This window comes from Calypte anna, chromosome 19 (assembly GCF_003957555.1).
Source record: "Calypte anna isolate BGI_N300 chromosome 19, bCalAnn1_v1.p, whole genome shotgun sequence".
NCBI lineage: Eukaryota > Metazoa > Chordata > Aves > Apodiformes > Trochilidae > Calypte > Calypte anna.
Window position 1 is genome coordinate 2,652,406 of NC_044264.1, and position 20,437 is coordinate 2,672,842.

The window sequence follows — 20,437 nt, forward strand, 5'->3', positions numbered from 1 at the left end:
CCTCTAGACCTGTTCCTACTCGCCCCATTCCCGTGGCCCTGTGGAATGAGTTACTTCCTTCCCTGATAAGAGTCAGTGGCTGTATCTGATCCTGTTCCCCCACCTCAGGCATCCCGAGTCTCCTACTCACCCTCCCCATGGCTCTTGTCACCCTCCAACATCGCCACCCAGGTCCTGGGGTCTCTGCACCCATGGGGGTTATCTGCTTCCCTTTCACCCCATTTGTCCCCAGTACAGGGTAGCTGTGGTGTCGTGGCTGTCCCCTGCACTTGGCTGTTGAATAAACCCCCTGTCCCCACTGCCTGCTCTCTGTGTGTGGCTTCCAGGGCAGTGGGGCAGTAAAGACACTGGGGTGGGCAGGGAAGGGCAACCAGGAGCTGGGGAGAGGGGTCTTGGCCTTTCTCTGGTGTACCCTTGTGGTCCCTGGGGGCTCAAATGACCCAGCTCTGGGAGCCTGGTGTCCCCCTTCATGGCCCTCTTGACTCCCAGCCCCATCTCCCTGCCACTGCATCCTTGTAGGGATGTGAGCACGTGCCAGGAGCTGGGGCTGTGACACCCATGGGACACTTCACCATCCCCCCTGCCCCACGCCGCTTTGAAATGAGCCCAGGCAGCCTTGGTGGCACCAAGATGTTTATCATGGATTGTGAGTGCAGCCCCTGTGCCAGGGACAGGCAGGTGAGAGGCCCATGCCAGGGGAGCAGCTAGCATGGGGACAGGCAAGAGGAGGCAATATGTGGGCAGGGGGACAGCACGTGGAAGCAGGAGGGGGACAATGGGACTCTCCTTAGAGCTGGCATCCAGGAACAGTGGCTCACACATAGTCTTGCATGGGGTAGCCCATCGAGCTGCAGGTTTTCACTGCTCTGTACTTCTTGGGGTAAGGGTCCTGCTGGGATGGGGGTCCTGAGCAGCACAGGATGCCCCCACCAAAAAGCTGGAGGGCACTGGAGGCCCAGCCAATGTAGAGGGCAGCCCCCAGCTCTCTCTTGAGGGCCTCAGGCACCATGGGGTTGTAGAAGTTGCTGACGATGCTGTTAGCAGACCAGGAGACGGGGATGAGCAGCATGATGCTGGCCAGGATGAAGATGACACCTGCCACAACGGAGATTCTGGTCTTGGTGCCCTTGTCGTCCACACAACGGGTGCAGTCTGCACCCAAGATGGCAGTGAGGAAGGCGAAGGCAGCGACAAAGATGGAAGTGACCACCAAGGCACGAGCCACTTGCAAGTCAGAGGTGAGCTCCAGCAGGGAGTCGTAGGCCTTGCACTGCATCTGCCCCGTGCTTTCGTACACACAGTTCATCCACAGCCCTTCCCAAAAGACCTGAGCCACCACGATGTTGGAGCCGATGAAGGCTGTCACCTTCCACATGGGCAGTGCACAGGTGAGAATGGAGCCCAGCCAGCCCAGTATGGCCAGCATCAGCCCACCCAGCTGCATTGTCATCATGGCCATGGACAGCACCTGCAGGGACAGGGCACAGAGTCACAGGCACAACCCAGAGTCAGGGGGCTTCATGCTGGTGTGTCCCATGCCCCACCTGGGTGGGAACAGCTTCAGACCAGCATGGGGACACAGTGGCACGCAGCAGTGCTGCAGGATGGCGTGGGGACACGTGTGGCACTGAGCACCCAAGCCCCAAGGCTGCCCCTGCAACATCCCCGTGGCACAGGGCTGTCCTCCCCCATTGCCCACCCAGCTGGGCCATGTGCATGGTGAGGCAGGGGATGGCTTTTAGGGAGCACAACAAGAGGCTTGTGGTGCCCATCACAGCATGTTCTAAAGTGCAAACAACCCTTGTTACCCCCATGAACTGCCATGGCAACCCCATCACCCACACCCACCCCCCACCTGATGCTGTAGCCTCCCTGCCCTCCTCAGCCATGGGTGCTGGGGGCTTGGGCAAGCAAGGCAGCTCCTGCCATCCCTGTAGCACCCATTCCAGGGCAGGCTTGGTTTGCCCTCTCAGCCATACTGCAGCACCCTTTGGACCCAGGATTTCCTCTCTGGGGTGCTGGAAATGAGTCAGGTCTGCCTCCACCACGCTGTGGTGCTCAGCAATTTCAGTGATACCCACTCCACTTTTGCACCAGGAGCAGCACTGACAAGGGCAAACCCCCAGCGAGGGGCTGGGAGCCTGGGGTCACCACAGGCATCACCCCTGTAAGCCCTGGATAAGAGGGGTGACTGGTCCCCCCTGGATAAGAGGGGAGACCCACTGATGACTCCACACATAGTTGCCATGGCCCAAATTGCTGCTTAGCCCCACAAGGAGCAGAGCCCCCATGCTGCCAGGTGTCAGAGTGCACCCATGGGTTCTGGCACCCATGCTTGGCAGCAGGGACCAGCTGAGTTTTTATGAGCCCCGAGTGGCAGCGTAGTATCTGCTGTGCCCGGCACACCCTGTGGCACGCAGGAGGTTTCACCATGGTTTCTCTCGTCCTGGTTTCAGTTTCTCCAGCAACTTCTGCCCTGTGGTGTCCCTGCTCCTTCCCGTTTCACCCGTCAGCATCCCAGTGGATGTCTGGTGCTGGGTCACAGACCCAACCCTGGTCCATGAAGGTATCTTTGGCTCAAACATAAACTCCCTCTCCCAGAGAAAGAGAGACCAGCCTCCTGGGAGCTCAGAGGGGGCAGGACAACGGAAAGCCATCCTGGCCAAGCACCCTTCCTGGCCAGCAGGACAAGAGCCAGCAAAAACAGGGCACACAACAGCCCTCAGCAGGGACAGGTGTTCCCTCCATGTTCTGGCAGGGATGCTCACCACAGCATTGCACTCACAGCCTGGCCACCAGCCCCACACGGCCACACATGCCCTTTCCACCATTCCCATTCCCCGTAAAGGCATAGAGGAGTCCCGAAGGCTCCTGATTCAGGTGAGGCATCCAGACCCTGGCACTCGCCAGGCAGCCAGTGCCACCCACCATCCCTTGCACACCCCGAGCTGTGAGGGAAGGACAACTTGGGGTGTGCAGGGAAGGACGTTCCCAAGCGGGTGTAGCACCGGCTGCGCCCCAGTACATCTTGCCATGCCGGAAACAAGATAGGCAAAACACCCAGCGCTGCCCACGCCGGCCCCAGGGTGCTCCCAGCAGGGGCTGCTGGTGGCCCCAAGGCCAGCGTGCCCCGACCCGCCCTCGCCACCGCCCGGCGCTTTCTGCCTGCTCGGGTGGGACAGGCGTGGGGCAGCCCAGCCGGGACGCAGCTGCCACCACTCACCTCTGCCATCCCCTCGGGGAGCCGGGGTGGCCCGGGGAGGAGAGCGATGTCTGATGCTGGGATAGAGGTCGGGGTGCGGCCCGGGTCACGGGGGCTCCAGAGAGCAGACCTGAGGATCTCCGGGGGTGGGGGCTGCGGCACAGGAGCACCGGGCTGTCCATCTCCCACCCGAGACGGGTGTTGGGGAGGGTAAAGAACAGCAAAGCACAGCGGGGCAGAGCAGCGGCCGTTTAATGGGGGAAGGACGGGGCACTCCGCCTGCCGCAGCCCGAGCACCCCACTCGGGGGATGCCGGGGGGGGGAGGAGGTAGTTGGGCACATCCCCTTTCCGGGGCTATCCCGGTCCCGTGCGGGCACACAGCCCCACTCCACTCCCACCCCCCAGAGCGGCCGCTGCCCCCTCATTCCCAGGGTAACGAAGCCCGTGCCCCGGAGAGACCCTGCCGGGGTTTGCAGAGTTGGTTTTTCCCCCTGACCGTGTGGGACAGGTTTAGTGTCCCCACCGGCACCGATGCCCACTCCGGGAGGAGGGGTTACCCAGCGAGAGCCCAGTGCCACCCGCGGGAAGGGCCCCCGGGAGCTGCATCACCGCACAGCACAGCCCGATACCAGTAGCCAGGAAATACCCCAGGAAAGCTCAGGTGTTTTGGCAGAGAAGAAGCTGCAGCTGGGCGCTACGGGGGAGCGGACCCCTGCCCGAGGGGGGTGGGGGGGAGGGAGGCAGCCAGGACAGGATCTCCCTGTTCCCTGTCTCAACCGAGATTAAAGAACCAGCTTCAATCCCACGGTGAACAAAGGCAGCTCTGTCTGCTCTCTCTCGCACGTCCACAGCCTTCCCTGCCCTGGCTCCCCGCCAGCTCCCAGCCCAGCCAGGGGGGGTCTGTGGGCCAGGGGAGCCCCGGGAGGTCCCGGCTCCATCGTGCGGCTGGGAGGGGAGTTGAGGCGGGTACAGCGGCTCCTAGACGTAGTTGCTGTCTGGCAGTGAGCGAGCAGCCGTGAACTTGGCAGCGTAGGGCTTCTCAGCCCGGGGTGGGCAGGTGCAGCAGAGGATCACCCCCCCAAGCAGCAGGAGTGCGGAGGCCACCCAGCCCACGTAGAGGGATGACCCCAGGTCCCGCTTCTGGGAGTTGGTGACCAGTGGGTTGTAGAAATCCTGGATGATGGTGTTGGCTGACCAAGAGATGGGGATGAGGATGAGGGTGCCGGCGACAATGAAGATGATGCCAGAGAGGATCATGACCTTGGCTTTGGCGGTGTCGTCCTCCACACAGTTGGTGCACTTGCCGCCAGTGACAGCAAGCAGGGTGCCCAGGATGGCCAAGATGATGGCCACTACCACCATGGCACGGGCGGCTTGCAGGTCCTGCGGCAGGGCCAGCACGGAGTCGTAGACCTTGCACTGCATCTGCCCCGTGCTCTGCACCACGCAGTTCATCCACAGCCCTTCCCAGATGATCTGGGCCACCACGATGTTGTTGCCGATGAAGGCCGTCTCCCGCCACATGGGCAACGCACAGCAGAGGATGGAGGCCAGCCAGCCGATGACAGAGAGGGCAATGCCCAGCACCTGCAGCCCCATGGAGGCCATTGCTCGCTGCCAGCACCCCTGCCCACCTCCCGCAGAGCAGTGCTGTCCCACAGGGCCATGGCAGGCATTATATGCCTTCGCTGAGGGAGGAGCGCTGCCGCAGCCGCCGTCCTGCCGCCTGCACCGGACAGAGGGGTAAAACCAGTTTCCCGGGATTCCTCCACTTGCATTTCTCCCTGCAGCAATGACACTTAATATCCTGGCTGCTCCCATGGAGAACTCTCAGCGGACTGGGATCAGACCACCCAAGTGCGGGAGTGCATCCCTCTGGAGGCAGCTTGGAGATGCTGAGGGCAGCTGCTGGGCTGAAGGGGAAGAGCTGTGGTCCAGGAATCAGGGTGCCTGCCATCACTGCCAGCACCTCTTGCTCCAACACCCATATGGGGATCCTCTTTGCCTTTGTGCCTCAGTTTCCCCCCCCAGCTTGTGGGGCATCTGCTCCTGTGGCATTACAGCTTCTGTCCCCCTGCAGTCCCATGGCAGAGAAGATGCCTGCTGTCCCTGCTTTGCTGCTGGGCTCCATGCCTGGCAGGACACAAGCAGCTCTTGTTTGTTTCTTGGCATCCATGCCAGCAATTCCCAGCCCTTCATCAGGCCCGGGGCAGGAGGTGTCACCACCCAGACCCACAAACCGGTTGGAGTGGCTGCTGGCTCACTACGAAGGAGAGACAGCACTGCCCAGGGCAAGGGGGGGGGGACATCCCCAAAACCCACCCTACCTTGTTCTCTGCTGCTGATCTGGCATTCACATGGCAGCCCTTGGTCCCAGCCCTGCCAGCATCCCACTGCAGTGCCTTGTGCTACCTTGGTGGGTTGGCAGCAAAGGTGGCCTTTAGTGCCCCAGTGTCCCAGTGCCACCAGTGTCCCAGTGGGGACCAGGCTGCCAGCAATAGGCAGGACAGCAGGGCCAGCAGTGCCACGTAGAGCTGCCAGCATTTTGCCACAGCTGGCCATACCCACTGGCCAGGCTGTGCTGATGCCAGTGCCAGTGCCAATACCGATGCCAATGCTTAGGGCACTGCCCAACCTCTCTCCTTCGTGACTCCATGAGCCCCTCTGCACACACCCCCTCCCTAATCTCTCTAAAGCCCCTCTAGCATCCACGCAGGCTCATTACAAGACCAGACAGATGACAAAGACGGACAGATGGACATTGCACTATTTCACCACCTGACCTTAATCCCAGGCCTCAGGAAAGATAAGAGGGTCTGAGATTATCTTAGTTTTCCTGAGCACGGGGGTTACTGATATGATCCAACCACTTGTGCTAATTGTTTGGTGTGGAGGGCTCTAGAGCTGCCACTGCTCACACTGGGATGTCTCCAGGTATCCTGTCCTAACACTCTGCCATAAGACAGGCAGCCTATGGTGCCATAAATGCCAACAGCACCTGGTCCAGGGATGCTGGTGCCTGGCATGGCAGGAACAGGTAGGGCAGAGCCCAGGCACCTGAGAATTCAGGTCTTGCTGCAGACCCTGACCCAGGGGGATGAGACAGGATCCTGACTGTTAGGCACCCAACTCTGCTGGGTTGGGTCATTTGGCTGTGCCTGCATTGCTCACATACCAGCGTGCCCACCCTGGGCCTGAGCCTTGTGGTCAAGGGCTCCCTTTAATCTGTGGGGTTCCAGAGCATCCCTGCAGGTGCCGGACTCTGCCGGAGGCTGAGCATGGCTCTCACCTCCCAGCTGGCTGCTGTAACCACGGAATTGTTTGAGGTTGGACAGAGGCATGTGCCCACGTGTGTGTGCACCTTGAATGGGCTGTGTCCCTGCAGGCGTGTGGGGACTTGCCTTTGGGCTGGGGACAAATAGCAAGATGCAGACAGGAACTCCTCCACGCACAGAGCATGAGACGCCTGAGCTGCTCTCAGTCCCCCTGGGAGCCAGAGCAGGCGCCAGCACAGCCCTCCAACAGCTGATTATTGTAATTAAAGCCAGAACATGGCATATATTCAAACTGGTGGCTGCCACTCCGAAACAGCCCCTGTGCCCTTCCCCACGTCTCCCAGTGACACACTTGCCTGGCCAGCACAGCCAGCCCTGTGTCCCCGGCACTGCCAGCCAGCAGGAGAGAGGGACAGAAGGACAGAGGCTCAGCCGTGAGTGGACGGGCAGCCACTGGTCCCCGGGGCAGAACCCTGCCTCCAACTTGTGCTGAGCATGAGGATGCTCAACATTCACCGTCTGGGGCTGTCACCACATGGATACCATCCTCACAGCCCCTTCCCAGCTGCCCATGCTTGGATCATCCTGCAGAACCTCAGCCCTGGCTTCATCTCAGTGCCACCTGCAAGGGGACTTAGCACAGGAACATGCTGTGATGGGACCGCAGCCCACCTGCTCAGCAGGGACCTCCTGCATGCCAAAACTGAGAGTTCATCCCAAGCTTTTACCACCCAGCACCTGTCCCTGCACCCAGGCAGGTGTGGGAGCCCTGCCCCAAGTCCAGCAGGAGTTGCAGGATAGGTCCATCCAGCCCCTGCTGGGTGGGTCAGAGAGGGAAGTAAGTAGTCCAAGTCCCAGTGCATTGGTCACCAGCCCTTTGTGGCTCAAGGAACACTCTCCACCAGTCATCCCTCCTTCACTGGGATGGAGACATGCTGCAGCCTCATGGCTGGGCAGTGAGGCCACCCTTGGGCAGGAAAGTGGCAGGAAACCCGGTGTCACTGTGATGCCAGACACTGCTGGGTGCATGGAGGAGGCCATGCCACCCTGGCCTTTTCCTCAGGGCAGAGGACACCACACAGGGAGAGAGCTTGGGGACATGCCCAATGGGGACATGGGTGACATTCCCACCTCTCACACACACCCAACTGCACACGAGCTCGCTGCCCCAGCTACCTTGAGGTCCCAAAGAGTTGCCAGTGAGATGTGATCCACCAGGATCTCCAGCTTCACATCCAACACAGCAAGGCAGGGCCACCAGCTCTCCCCCACTCAGCCAGCACAGAGCTGGACAGCCGGGGATTAGTTATTGACAGGCTGGAGAATGAATATTCCCCAAAAAAGTCCTTGCCCAACAAACCCACCCCACACTCCCACCCCCCCTCCCTCTGTCCGACTGGCTCAAATATGCAGAGTCAGGTTGTTCCCTGCTATGGGAAAGCAAAGTCTTATCGGCTGGGCAGGAGAGGAGCCAGGTGCCGGGAGCTGCAGGGTCCCCGGGGGCGGGGATGCAGCAGGCAGGCAGCGAGGGCTGCTGCAAGAAATGGGACCTTTGGCCTGAAGGCACTCTGAAAATAGAAGTGCTGCCTAAATTGCTGAGAAAAAAGTGGCTCTGAACTGGGAAAAATATGCCCGAGGTGGCTGTCAAAAGGATGGGGGAGCTGATGGCCACGGCTCAGGAAGGGGCGTGAGATGGGGGGGCCTGGTGAGTGATGCACAGAGGAAGTGAGATGCTGCGAAAGCCCGGGGGAATCGATCCGAAGCCATCGGGATGGGGATGCCCCGGCCATGCTGAGATTTTGGGCACCCTGGCATCCCCCAGGAGAGCTGCCAGCCCCTTTGCCAGGTCCCTTCAGCCCGTGGCCCCCGCCGCCCCCTGCTCCCCGGGCAGCCCCGTCCCACCCGCCGCGGACAGAGCTGCCATTGATGCTCGGAGCTGCCTCACCTGCTCCCCGCCGCCGCCGAAGGGGCTTCAACAATGGGCTGCCTGTGTGCCCTGGCCGGGGCAGAGCCAGCAGCCCCGCTCCTGAAATATAAGCAGCCGAGGCAGCATTTACTGTCCCTGCCCAGGTCCCCCAGGGTAAACGTGCCGTCACTGCCGAGGCCGCAGGGGAGAGGGAACACCCCAAACTCTGATGGCCACACGTGAGTGGGACGCGGCCCCGCGGCTCCCGGGGAGGTTTCAGCTGTCACCTCCTGCTCCCCCCCAGGGCACTGGATACGTGGGGGGGACAGGGGGATGCTCGTGATGTGTGTTCCCCCCACCTCCAAGTGCAGGTGTTCTCAGCACAGCTCGGGATGCCAAACCAGAGATGCTCTGGTGACATTTGGGGCTGACCTTTGTTCCAGGGTCACCACATCACGGGGGGAGGGGGGTGGGGTGGTGGCAAACCTGTTCCCGTATCACTGGTGGATCTGTGTGGCCACCCCACCTTGTCCCCATCCCAGGCAACTTGCCATGGGGGATACTCCCCATCTCTTCCCAGCTGCAGAGAGGGAGTAAAAGGGCTTCACCAGGGCAGGAGGACATGGCAGCAGGCAGGATGGGGATGCTTCCAGAACCCCTGAGGGATGCTGGCCCTATTCTGCAGCTTTCGGTGAACATCAGCAAGCTGATTTGCTTGCCACAAGAATGCATTGTGCAGCACACAATGGCAGCCAGCACCCCGAAACACCAGTGATTGCCCCTGCCTCAGCCATGAGTCAGGCAGCAGCTGCTGCCCCAGGCTGGCACAGTGCTGCACACAGCCTGTACTTTGGACAATTTGGGATGACAAAGTGGGGACATGGTATGTGGGGCTCTGATTGCAGGGTTGGGGGCTGTGGTGATTTACCTGACAAGTCTCACCCCATTGCTGACCCAGTAGGCTCGACCCCAGGGGTATCCTGCTGCCCTGATGGAAATACCCTGATCTTCTCCCCCACAGCCCTGCCCAGGGTATCCCCATTGCCCCATAGCCCTGCCTGCTGTGTTCCCCATCCCACACCCTGCAGGAGATTTCCCCCGTGCCCTATACATGCACCTGTGGTGTCCCCCTGCCCTGCCCACAGCCCACACACACCACCCCACAGCCCTTCAGCCACGGGTGTCTTGGCAGCCGTGGGTGCACGTGTGTGCACCGGTACTGCCATCAAGTGCCTGTTTGCCTCCGCCTGTGTGTCTGTTTGTCTGTCTGAGCATGTCGGGGTGTCTCTGCCAGCAGAGGGGGTGTGAGTTTACGTGTCTGTGCACCTGCACCCCGGGGTGCTGGCACAGCCCTCCCTGAGCTGTGTGCTCCCAGCATCACTGCCTGCAGACCTGCGGGGCCCTGGCTCAGCCCGGATCCACTATCACCTGCCAGCAGCACTGGCATTCCAAGAACCCCAAGGTGCCCCCAAGGCCCCCCCAGTTACCTCAGTGACAAGGGCACAAGGCCCTGGGGTGCTGCATGGCCCCTTCAGCAGCACAAACCAGGTCACCCTGGGTGACCCCCACAGCCACCAACCCTGGGCAGGTGTGAGAGGCTCAGAGTGCCCTTGGTAGGGTGACTGGGGGTACAGTGGGGTGACAGAAGCTCACCTGGCCAGCCACAGGGTATTTTTGGGATGCCATGTGTTGGCAGAGGCTAGCCTGGCTAGCATGTCACAGGGTGGCAGAGGTCAGATACAGGGTGCTGCAAGGGGATGGAGGCCAACCCAGATGGGAATGATGTGCTGGGTGTGTCACGGGGTGACAAGAGCAGCCAGATTTGGGGTGTTGAGGTGTTATTGCTGTGTCAGGGGCTGACACCACTGGCAGAGTGGTGTAGGGCAGCAGAAGTTGACCCAGCCAGGTACAAGCTTGCACAAGAGTGCTGGGAGGGATCTGAAGCCCACTCTATGGGTTGTTGGGGTGCTGTGGGGGTACAGTCAGGCAGACACAGGGCTCTCCCTTCACAGCCTTCGGGTGCTCTCGAGCGCTCCCCTCTGCAGCACCATCTGAGAGCATCCCACTGTGCTTGAGTAGTTAATGAGTTGTAGGGGAGATTTTGCTGCAGGCAGGGAACAGGCAGGATTAAGCCTGCATCTGGCTGGGGGCTGGGGGCTGGAAACGATGGCACAACCTCTGACACGTGAGGCTGGGGGGACAGTTGATAGGGGACATACACACACCCTACAGCCATGGGGCTGCTGCTGCCAGGTCTGAGCGTGGCTGTGGGCAGATTGCCTTCACCTGCTTTGTTTCTTTTGTTTTTGTTTTTCTCCCTTCGCTGACTGCTCACTCAGGTAGACAGGGTGACACTGCTAAGGTAGTTACGTGCATTATCTGCTTCCTTCAAGGCCAAAATATTTCAGCAGGATGAGTAAAGATATTTATCATCCGGTCAGGGGATTTCTGCTGGCGCTCCCTGCCCGGCAGGGAGGGAGCAGGAAGGGCAAGGCAAGGGAGCCCCCCAACCTGGTCCCCTCCTTCCTGCTCCCACCCAGCTGGGCAGGGAGAACCCACGGGTCCCCTGGGGTGGTGGTTCTGGAGCAATGAGCATCACATCATGGCAAAGGGGTTGTACTTTGCACGGTGATGCAAAGGTGCCCGGCTGCTCACCGAAACCCAGTGAAACGTGAGTGCTGATAAGACGCTCCAGAAATAAACCAAACCCTGACCCCCTGGCACCTCTAGGGGAGGAATGGTGAGGCTGAGGGACTTCCAGGTCCTCATCAGGGTTCGGTGGGTCTTAGTGAGATGCTGGCTTTGCTTCCTGGTACCCATCATCCCTAAACGAAGGGGATGGCTGTGGCAGGTGGCCTCTCTCCCCCCTCACGCCCTTCTCCGGTAACCGGCGCCATCTCTGCAAACAAAGGGGAGGGTGTGGGACGTGGGTGACGGAGGAGAGGAGCGTCCAGCAGCGAAACCCCACCCCGGGCGGGCGCTGGAGCTGGCCCCGCCAGCACTTATAAGCGCAGGTGCACCCAGGTGTAAGCTGATCCCCCAAGGGCTGCAAGCGGCGAAGGGTGACGGCAACAGTTTCGGTCCGTGGGTTCTTCTCCGCCATTGCCTGGAGCACGGCAGCAGAGCGGCCACCATGTCAATGGGGTTGGAGATCGGCGGGGTGGCCTTGTCGGTGCTGGGTTGGTTGTGCAGCATTATCTGTTGCGCGTTGCCCATGTGGAGGGTGACGGCCTTCATCGGCAACAACATCGTGACGGCCCAGATCATCTGGGAAGGGCTGTGGATGAACTGCGTGGTGCAGAGCACGGGGCAGATGCAGTGCAAGGTCTACGACTCCATGCTGGCCCTGCCGCAGGACCTGCAAGCCGCCCGTGCCCTCCTGGTGGTAGCCATCGTCTTGGCCGTCCTGGGCTTAATGGTGGCCATCGTGGGCGCCCAGTGCACCCGCTGCGTGGAGGATGAGAGCACCAAGGCCAAGATCACCATCGTCTCTGGCGTCATCTTCCTCCTCTCTGGCGTTATGAACCTCATCCCCGTCTCCTGGTCGGCCAACACCATCATCCGGGATTTCTACAACCCACTGGTGATCGACGCGCAGAAGCGGGAGCTGGGCACCTCGCTCTACGTGGGCTGGGCGGCCTCTGCCCTCCTGATGCTGGGGGGGGCCCTGCTCTGCTGCTCCTGCCCCCCCAAAGACGACAGGTACCCCACCGGAAAGGTGGCCTACTCCGCCCCGCGCTCCGCCGTCACCAGCTACGACAAGAGGAACTATGTCTGAGCCCTCCGGGTCCCCCCGGCATCCCCCACAAACCCCCACCCTGTCCCGGGACCCTCATCACCCTCCACGGGGCTGGGACAGGCGGCAGCGGGGGAGGTGGGGGGCAGAAGGGGGAGACGGGACCGGCCGCGGGGTCAGGGCCGGGCTGTGTAAATAGAGACGGTTTCGGTTAAGCACGAGGCGGTTTCGGATCGTCGGGAGAAGCGGCTGCTGGCGGGACGGGGACAGTGCCGCCCTTCCCCTCCCCCCCCGGTCACCGGCCGGGCACCGTCTGTCCCTGTTACGCGTGGTCTGTACCGGTTACATTTGTCAATAAACGTGTCCTGTTTTGGTAGCCCGAGTATCCTTGGAGGGGGGGGCAGAATCCCAGCGGGTGCGAAGAGGGGTGGCCGGGGCTGCAGCCCCCCCAGGGCCCCCCCCGTGTACGCACTTTGGGGACAGGGTTCCCCGCAGCAGCCCCGCCTCACCCCGCAGGGGTCTCTCCCGTTAGGGGAGAGGTGTCCGGAGCCGGCGGGCAGGAGGCGGCACCGCTCCCGGCCCGCCGGGTCCAAAGTCCGGCTGAGGCGAGGGGAGCCCGGGGCGCTCCCCCTGGCCCCGGAGCAGAAGCTGGGGCGAGGCCGCCCGTCGGAACCGCTCCCCAGCCCAGCCCCCGCCTGCCGCCATGCTCCAGCGGGCAGGGACAAAGGGGACGGAGGCTCCGCAGGGGCAGGGACGGATCCTGCGCAGCCCGCGGGGCGCAGCGGCTCCCAGGCTGCCGCAGCCTGCCCGGGGGCTGCCCGCCCCGGCCGGATAAGCGTTGCCCGGGGAGGTGCTGCTGGCCCCGCCGGCGGGCAGCTCGTCTGCCCGCTCGCATTCCCAGCCTCCCCACCCCGCTCCCGCTAGCAGCGATAAGGATCGGCGGGGCCGTGGCAGGGCGGTGCCGCCCGGCTGGACCCGACGGGACCGACCCGGCACCCGGCAGGGCGGGGAGGGGGCGGGCAGCGCGCGACACCGGTGTCACCTTGTCCCCGCCCGCACCGCCGCGCCGCCCTCCCGCCGCCAGGGGGCGCCTGCGAGAGGGAAGGGGGGGGCCACCCACGTGCGCTACGTCACGGCCCGCCGCCCCCGCCGCCCCCGCCGCCGCCATCATGCTCCGCCGGCTGATCCGCTGCCCCGGCCCTGGCCCTGGCCCTGGCCCCGGCCCCGCCCCGGCGCGTTGGCATCGCCCCGGTTCGCTGCCCGCCAGCGCCCGCTCCGTGGTGACGTAAGGGCCCGGCCACGGGGGGGGAGGAGGGGAGAAGGGGATGGTACGACAGAGGGGGACGAGGGTCCCGAGAGGAAGGGCTGGATCCCAACCTCGTCTCCCCCGCGGGGGGGGGCGGGGCTTCCGTTGGCCCCGCCCCCGGGGCTTGGCCCCGCCCCCAGCCCCCAACCCGTTCCCCTTCTCGCAGCGCGGTGCCGCTGGCACATGCGGAGTTTGGGTCCGATCGGAACCGGCCGCCCCTGGTGCTGCTCCACGGGCTCTTCGGTAACCGTGGTAACTTCCAGACCGTGGCCAAGGCGCTGGTGCAGCGCGGCGCGGGCAAGGTGAGGCACTGGAGGGGCGCGGGAGGGACGGGCGGTACCGCGGGCAGGGGCTGACCCGGTGCCCCGGCCCAGGCAGGTGCTGACGCTGGATGCTCGGAATCACGGCGGCAGCCCCCATAGCCCGCTGATGACCTACGAAGCCATGAGCCTGGATGTGCAGCAGCTCCTGACCCGCCTGGGCATCACCAAGTGCATCCTGCTGGGACACAGCATGGGGGGCAAGACGGCCATGACGCTGGCCCTGCAGCAGGTGGGCAGGAGCAAGGCTGCTGGGGCTGGTGGGGGCAGACCTCGGGGGTCTGTGGGGATGGGGTGGCACCTGCAGGAGCTGGTCACCGGTGCTGACATTGCCCATAGTCCCCCAGGGGGTCAATTTTCTCCATCAGGGTCAGGAGTACTGCCCTGCTCTAGGGGTAGGAGCCTCTGTCTGGCAGCCCTGTCCTTCCCCGCTGATTCCAAGGGAGCTTGGAGGTCTCCCGTGCCCAGGCACAGGGTAACAAGAGCTTGAGGAAGGGCATGTGGAGCCTTTACTGAGGCAGGAGGAAGCTTGGAGTCTCCAGCAGAGCCCTGTGCCCAGTCCCACTGAGAGGTCTTGGCTGGCATCTATCTGCCCTGCTTGTGTCCCCAGCCAGACCTGGTGGAGCGCCTCATCTCTGTAGACATCAGTCCTGCCATAACCACACCCGTCTCTGAGTTCTCTGCCTACATCTCTGCCATGAAGTCAGTGAAGATCCCAGATGGTCTCTCACGGTCTGCAGCTCGCCAGATGGCTGATGATCAGCTGCGGTCAGTGGTCCAGGTAGGAAATCCCCCTCTTTGGATGGGGTTTGCACTCCTAGCCTGTCCCTAGCACCCAAGGGTCATGGTCCCAAGAGGACTCTTTTTACCCCTGCTCACTCCCTGCTGTCATGGGCAGCTGGGGGACATCTCACTAAGGCTGCAGGATGGGAAAGTGACAGCATTCAAGATGGTCAGAACCAGGTAGAGGGGAGGACAGAAGGTATCAGGGCATCTTGTATGACTTCTATGGCACCTTTCCTTCCTCTGGCAGCATCCACAAGTGAGACAGTTCCTCCTCACCAACCTGGTGGAGGTGGAGGTCGCTGCGTCTGGAGGGTGAACCCTGGAGGCCATTTCCCACCACTTGTCAGATATCATGAACTTCCTGTCTTCCACAAGTCGTATCCTGGCCCTGCCCTCTTCTTGGGAGGATCCAACTCCCCCTATATCAGGTGGGACTGGAAAGAAGCTGTTCCAAGTCCGGGGTTTGGCCCCTTGTGCTCTTTTGCAGCTCTCCGGGGTGGGAGGAAGCCCTCACCATGGGGAAGTTCCTGGAGCTCTGTGCCTCCAGCACTCCTTCTGGTGACATCAGAAGGCTGGAGAGCAAAGGAGAATCTGGGGACAACCCCGGGATTTCCCAGCAGGGAAAGGGAGGTGGTCAGACCTGGGATCTCCCTCTACCTGGGGAGGGTGAGGGAAGACACCTGGATGGGCCTCTGACCATGCTTAACTCTGGTGTTCCCTTGTCCTGCAGCTCCCAGGACTACCCCGAGATCCAACGCCTCTTCCCCAAGGCAGATGTGCAGTACATCGAGGGTGCAGGCCACATAGTCCATCAGGATAAATTTGAGGAGTTCATCACTGCTGTTGTAAAATTTCTGGCACTGCCCTAGCCCTGGGGAGCAGGGTTTTTGTAAGAACCACGTGGGACCTGAGGAGTTCCAAGCAGTGACACAGGAATTTGTGAGGAATGGCTCAGCCTGGACTGGCTGGCTCCTGTGGAGTCTGATCCTGTCTGTATGGCCTTCTCCCACCCCGGGACTCCTGGAGCTGAGCACAGAGGGACCTCCACCCAGTTAAGCTCTCCCACCACCCTTGCAGTGGTGGGGCAGGAATGTGGGGGTGGCACCAGCCAGGACACTTGCCTGTGGTGCTTTGTGCTGGAGGCTCTCAAGACACTCAGAGAGGCCAGGAGAGCCCTCTCTGCTTTCCTGCTGACTGATCACCTGGCTTGCAGATCTGGCTGTGACGTTCTAGAATGTGCAATAAAGCTGAAGTTGTGCCAAGGGGAAAATGGTTTGGATATGGCTGTGGAGGACAGGGAGGAGCCACCTCCCTGCTACATGTAGCATCCCCAAAAGCAATATCAAGAGCATTAGAGATATCAGAGCCTCTGCTGCCAGCCACAACCCCCACACACCCCTGGTGAGCCACCAGGCAGAGGAGCAATGCTGCCTGCTTTGAAATCCCTTTATTGATGACAGGAAAAGGCAGAGAAGGGGTGGAAGTGGCTCAGGGGGTGACAGGTGAGCATCTGTCACGTTTGTTCTGTCCATGTATTGTTTTTTCACCTGTGAAGAACAATAGATTGAGGAGCCCAGGAGTGGTGGGGAATTTCTCCCTGCTCTTCCTCACAGGCTGGGTGCTGGGTTTGGGGCACAGACAGAAAGCTGCTGTAGAGGTGGGAAGAGAAGGGACTAGTAGTGGGCAGGAGATCAGTGGCCTGGGAAGAGGTAGAGCTTCTTGAACACTGTAGTCTGTTCTTGTGATAGTAACTGCCAAGGGAATTTACCAAATGAATACTGGACCTGGGATGAGAGAGGCAGAGGGGAGGAATGAGAGGAGCACTGTTCCCAGCATGGGAAGGGTGCATGGAGTCAGGAGACACCTCCAGGGGCATCCCCAAGCACGTGTTTGGTGGCACAGGGGATGACACAGGCTGTGCCAAGACACTGGGCTCTTGCATGCCCACCATGTGGCAGGGTGCTGATCCCTCCAGAGGCCCAGCTAACTTCCCAGGCCAGACCAGAGCCCTTTTTGACAGCCTGCTCTGGAGGAGCCTGCCCTGAGCTCTGCTCTGAGCAATATTTCTGGCTGTTACTTGGCTGCATCTGCCAACACACCTGTGGTTACCTACAAAGCCTTACCTGTTGGAAGTGCTCCTGTAGGTTGCTGTTATAGGTGTGGTTTGATGAAAAGGGAGGCTGTGGCTTGCTTTCTCCTGGAGACAGTATCTGGGGAAATAGAATGACAAAAGGCATTTCACTGGTGTCCCTCACTGCATCAGTGATTAATGCTGAATGCTGAAGCAGGACACTGGAGCAGGACACTGGAGCACCTCTTCTGAGATCATTGTATTTGTCCAACCCACAGCACTGGACAAGGAGAGGGCATCCCAGAGAAGACAGAAGGGATGAGAATACTTTTTTCAAGCCTCTCTGATCTCCCATGGTCCCAGATGGCCTGGAGCCACCTTACCCAGCAGACAATTTCCCCCAGCCAGGCACTGCAGTGAGGTAAATCAGCTGGGCAGGGAGTGCAGGCAGAGCTGGTGGGGAAGGGCCGGAGCTGAGGCACGGGAAGGCAGCCAGGCAGGAGCACAAAGCTCTGGCCCTGGTGCTGCTAAGAGAGCTCTGTGTGTTGCAGCCTTGTGCCCTGGCATCAGAGGACACTGCCTTCTCCAGAGGCTGTGCTGGAGTGGTGCCCAAGTACTGGGCCCAAGTGGTGCCCAAGCACTGGATGGAGGGCACAGCCAGTGGCCTTCCCAAGGGGGAGGAGCTGTGAAGGAGACTCATGGCACCAGGAATGAGAGTCTTGTCACCCTCACCTGCCCTCAGGCAGGGCAACTATCTCCAGAAATGGCTTACCAGATGTGGAGGGACTTAAAAGTGGCAAAATCACTCTCCAGATGGACCTCACAGGTTGCATCATCTTTCAGTCCTGCAGAGATGGTGTCAGCAGAGCTGGGGTTGGTATAGCAGGCTCTGCAGAGTCCCTTATCCTCCCAGACCCTACTTTGCCCAGGAAGGTAGGGCAGCTATCAGTGATGGAGTGTTCCACCCCCTGTGCTTGGGGCTCCCGTGCTCTCCCTGGGTTCACCCATCTCCCAGGGAAGGGACTCGCCTCCATGTAGCAGGAACTCACCTCCACAGCAGGACTGGATGGATAATGACCTCTTTGGGTTTGCCTGGCAGTGCTTGTTGAATTTCTCATAGATGGTATTGAGGGTAAGGATGTTTGTGATCTTGCTTGTTCTCTTGGTCCCACAGAGCCCAGCCCCAACCCCGTGGGACATGAAGACCAGGAAGGTGCTGTCAGAGGTGTAAGTGCTCTTTGCCATCTGCCAAATCCTTCATGACTGTAGCCATCCCCTACAAACCAGCAGAAGGAAGGAATGTTAGCCACCTGTGACCAGCTCTGTGGAGATCCCAGTCACCAGCTGCCATGGGTGACAGAGATGTCGAGTCCCCTGTCACCAGTGCACACACCAGAGGGCAGCTGCCTTGTGCAGTCCCTTGCCTGGGAAGTTTAAGTTGCAATGGACAGTGCACCACATAAACCAAACCCTTCCAGCAGTTCCATCATCCCCTTCCACATCTCCTTCAGCCCCCATCCCATGATTTAGGTGCTCCAACTGGATGTTGCAATGAGCAGAGCCTGTGGGTTATGTCTCCCATGCGAGATGGATGGGTAGATTGTGAGAAGCTGTGGAGGCTGTGCTCAGTGGTGAGTGGGAGCAGGGGGCTTTTCCTTGGAAGGCAGCTGACTGCAGAGGTTACACCCTGGGTGTAATAAACCACATCCTCCTGTCCCTGGGGCATCTTCTATGTTCTCCCCGTCTGGCACACTGAGTCAGTGAGGACCCTGGCTCCCTCAGCTAGCCCCTGAACACTCCCAGTGGGGTGGGCCAGGCCACGCTTGAGCCCTCCCCTTGTCTCCTCTCAGCACCTGATCTCCCTCTGTGTCCCTGATGTGCTGGTACTTGCTCAGGGAGTACTGCTGGATCCACTGGATGCCAATGGGGAGCCCTGCAAGCAGAGAGCTCCACAGTTACAATGGGAAGAACTTGCAGCAAAAAGGGACTGATAGAAGGCACTGACAGGCAAGCAGAACTGGGCTGTGCCCCTTGGGAGCACGGGGATGGCCACCCCTGAGAGTCCTCTCATTGCTGCAGGGCATGGGACACAATGGGAGAGCAGTGACACCAGGGATGCCCAGGTGACCCTTCAGGCCTCAGATGCCTGCCAGGGCCAGGCCCTGCTCCAGCACCCACCAGGGGCTTCAAGAGGCCAGCATGGCAGGGGGAAGACCACAGCCCCCTGTCTCACACAGCTCAGCAGCCAGGCCCAGCTGCACTGACAAGGTGCCGTGGTGGCTCCTGAGGATCTCTCTGGCCTTGGGGCCCTTCAGGTGCACAGTCAGTAAGGTCGTGGGTCTTTCCAGTACACAGCAACATATTCTGCACCTCATCTGCTTCCTCAAGGCTCAGCACCCCCTGGGACAGGAGGTCAGCAGCAGCCAGAAGATCAGGGGGTTTACTCACACACTGCACAAAGGCTGTCTGCACATGCAGGGCAGCCCTGTCCCTGCCTGGAGCCCCTGAGCCACGGCTCCTGCCTGCCCCAGTAGCTGCTCTGGATGCTTCCTCTTCCCCGGTTGCCTCCCTTGGGTGCTGCCATATTCCCTATTCTCTCTCAGCTGTAAATCCTTTTCCCACATCAAGCCTGGGTTGTTCTCCATCCCTCCCTGACCACCCACAATACTGCTCTGTACATCACCCACCTCCCCCCATTCCTGCATCCCCAGGGGACGTATTTCCAAGGAGCCAAGGCAGTCAGCTCCAGGGTGCAGTCGGCTTCTCCCATGCTCCTGGCCCCAGCCCCAGCCTGTGTGCTGCACTGTTCTCCATGCTGCCCAGGGCAAGGCAGGACCTCCTCCTACCACCAGCCCACGGGCACTGGGCCTGGGTGCTTGCATCCCCTGCAGCCACACTTGGGTTTCCTCCCAGGGGTGCTCAGCCACGACACTGGGGCACCATAAATATATCTAACTGCTCCCCCTGCCCAAAAACAGCACCCATGGGGTGAGAGGCTGGCAGCCTCCTGCAGCTCTCCAGGCCAGACGTGGGCAGCTCCCGTCCTCTGCCAGGCACCTGCATCCCCTCGCTGTCCATCTCCAGACCTGTCTGGGGCTGAACTTGGCTCCTGCTCTCCCTTGCACTGCCCTGTCCAGGTGCTGGCAGCTGCAGCCTCATCCACCCAGGGTTCTCCATGCCGCAGGCACTAAGAAAGCCCCAAGCTGCCCCAAAACTGTATTGGCAGGGCTGCTCAGCAGGGCAGGTGGGTGTGGAGTGAGACCTATGGGAAGCGGCAGAAGAAATGCCAAGAAAGGGGAAAACCCAAGGTCAGGCCGTGGGGAATTTGGGACACCCGTGTCCGTGGGAAGGCAGAGGCTCGCAGCCGCCCATGGGCGTGCTGCAGCCCCCAGAGCCTGAGCAGGGCGGCAAAACCGGAGGCTTGAAAGATCTTTTTACCCTCGGGAAGGCGCCCGCAGCCTCACCTCGCCTCACCGCCCTGTGAGGAGAGCCCCCGCTCCTTCCAGCCCTGCCAATGAGCGGGACGGCTCCCTGCTGTCTGACCCCGGCGGGTCGGGGCCGCCTCCTCGGCTTCCTCCCAGCCGCTTTCCCAAGCAGGAGTGGCCGAGGGATGCGGGTAGCGGGGGGCGGCACGGCGGGCGGAGCCGTGCAGGGACGGGGACACGGACACGGACACGGACACGGACACCGACGCCCCCTCCCTCCCTTCCCTCCCCCGTTCTCTCCCCTCCCGCCCTTTCCTGGTGGGATCTCAGCGGCCGCTGATTGGCTGCCGTGGGACGCGCTGTGATTTCTTATTGGGCGCCACCCCCCAGGTCCCGCCCCGCTCCTGGC

The 20,437-nt window shown here is 61.3% G+C and overlaps 5 protein-coding genes across 7 annotated transcripts; 2 read left to right on the forward strand and 3 right to left on the reverse strand.

Annotated features, from left to right (window-relative positions):
- Positions 1-622: 622 nt before the first annotated feature.
- On the reverse strand, positions 623-8,487 carry LOC103535817 (claudin-4-like). 3 transcript variants are annotated; one of them, XM_030462754.1, is made up of 2 exons: positions 8,424-8,487; positions 623-1,468 (listed from the first exon to the last, which is right to left on the reverse strand). In XM_030462754.1, exon 2 carries the CDS (start codon positions 1,457-1,459, stop codon positions 815-817), a length of 645 nt encoding a protein of 214 aa, XP_030318614.1. In that variant the 5' UTR covers positions 1,460-1,468; positions 8,424-8,487; the 3' UTR covers positions 623-814. The 3 variants fall into 3 exon arrangements, with proteins under 3 accessions (XP_030318614.1, XP_030318615.1, XP_030318613.1); XM_030462755.1 differs by lacking the exon at positions 8,424-8,487 and adding an exon at positions 7,655-7,774; XM_030462753.1 differs by lacking the exon at positions 8,424-8,487 and adding an exon at positions 3,224-3,492.
- On the reverse strand, positions 4,182-4,811 carry CLDN4 (claudin 4). Its single transcript, XM_008501919.2, has one exon. The coding sequence runs from the start codon at positions 4,809-4,811 to the stop codon at positions 4,182-4,184; it is 630 nt and encodes a 209-aa protein (XP_008500141.1).
- Positions 8,488-11,381: 2,894 nt separating the features above from the next.
- Positions 11,382-12,252, forward strand: LOC103535819 (claudin-3-like). Its single transcript, XM_008501921.2, has one exon. It carries the CDS (start codon positions 11,518-11,520, stop codon positions 12,160-12,162), a length of 645 nt encoding a protein of 214 aa, XP_008500143.1. The 5' UTR covers positions 11,382-11,517; the 3' UTR covers positions 12,163-12,252.
- A 1,076-nt stretch (positions 12,253-13,328) lies between these two features.
- Positions 13,329-15,796, forward strand: ABHD11 (abhydrolase domain containing 11). Its single transcript, XM_030462761.1, is given in 7 exon segments — positions 13,329-13,405; positions 13,593-13,728; positions 13,805-13,978; positions 14,357-14,527; positions 14,780-14,822; positions 14,825-14,960; positions 15,263-15,796. Coding segments are annotated over 5 exon segments (612 nt in total). The 5' UTR covers positions 13,329-13,405; positions 13,593-13,728; positions 13,805-13,855; the 3' UTR covers positions 15,402-15,796.
- Positions 15,797-15,995: 199 nt separating this feature from the next.
- Positions 15,996-19,780, reverse strand: LOC103535847 (caspase-1-like). The gene is given in 9 exon segments (XM_030462662.1): positions 15,996-16,316; positions 16,656-16,698; positions 16,700-16,742; positions 17,153-17,268; positions 17,376-17,448; positions 17,653-17,830; positions 17,832-17,879; positions 18,457-18,536; positions 19,585-19,780. Coding segments are annotated over 9 exon segments (870 nt in total). The 3' UTR covers positions 15,996-16,223.
- Positions 19,781-20,437: the final 657 nt, after the last annotated feature.

Bases quoted from the DNA above. Each gene is read 5' to 3' on its own strand.
- CLDN4 (XM_008501919.2), bottom strand. From the start codon at position 4,811: ATGGCCTCCATGGGGCTGCAGGTGCTGGGCATTGCCCTCTCTGTCATC.
- LOC103535819 (XM_008501921.2), top strand. From the start codon at position 11,518: ATGTCAATGGGGTTGGAGATCGGCGGGGTGGCCTTGTCGGTGCTGGGT.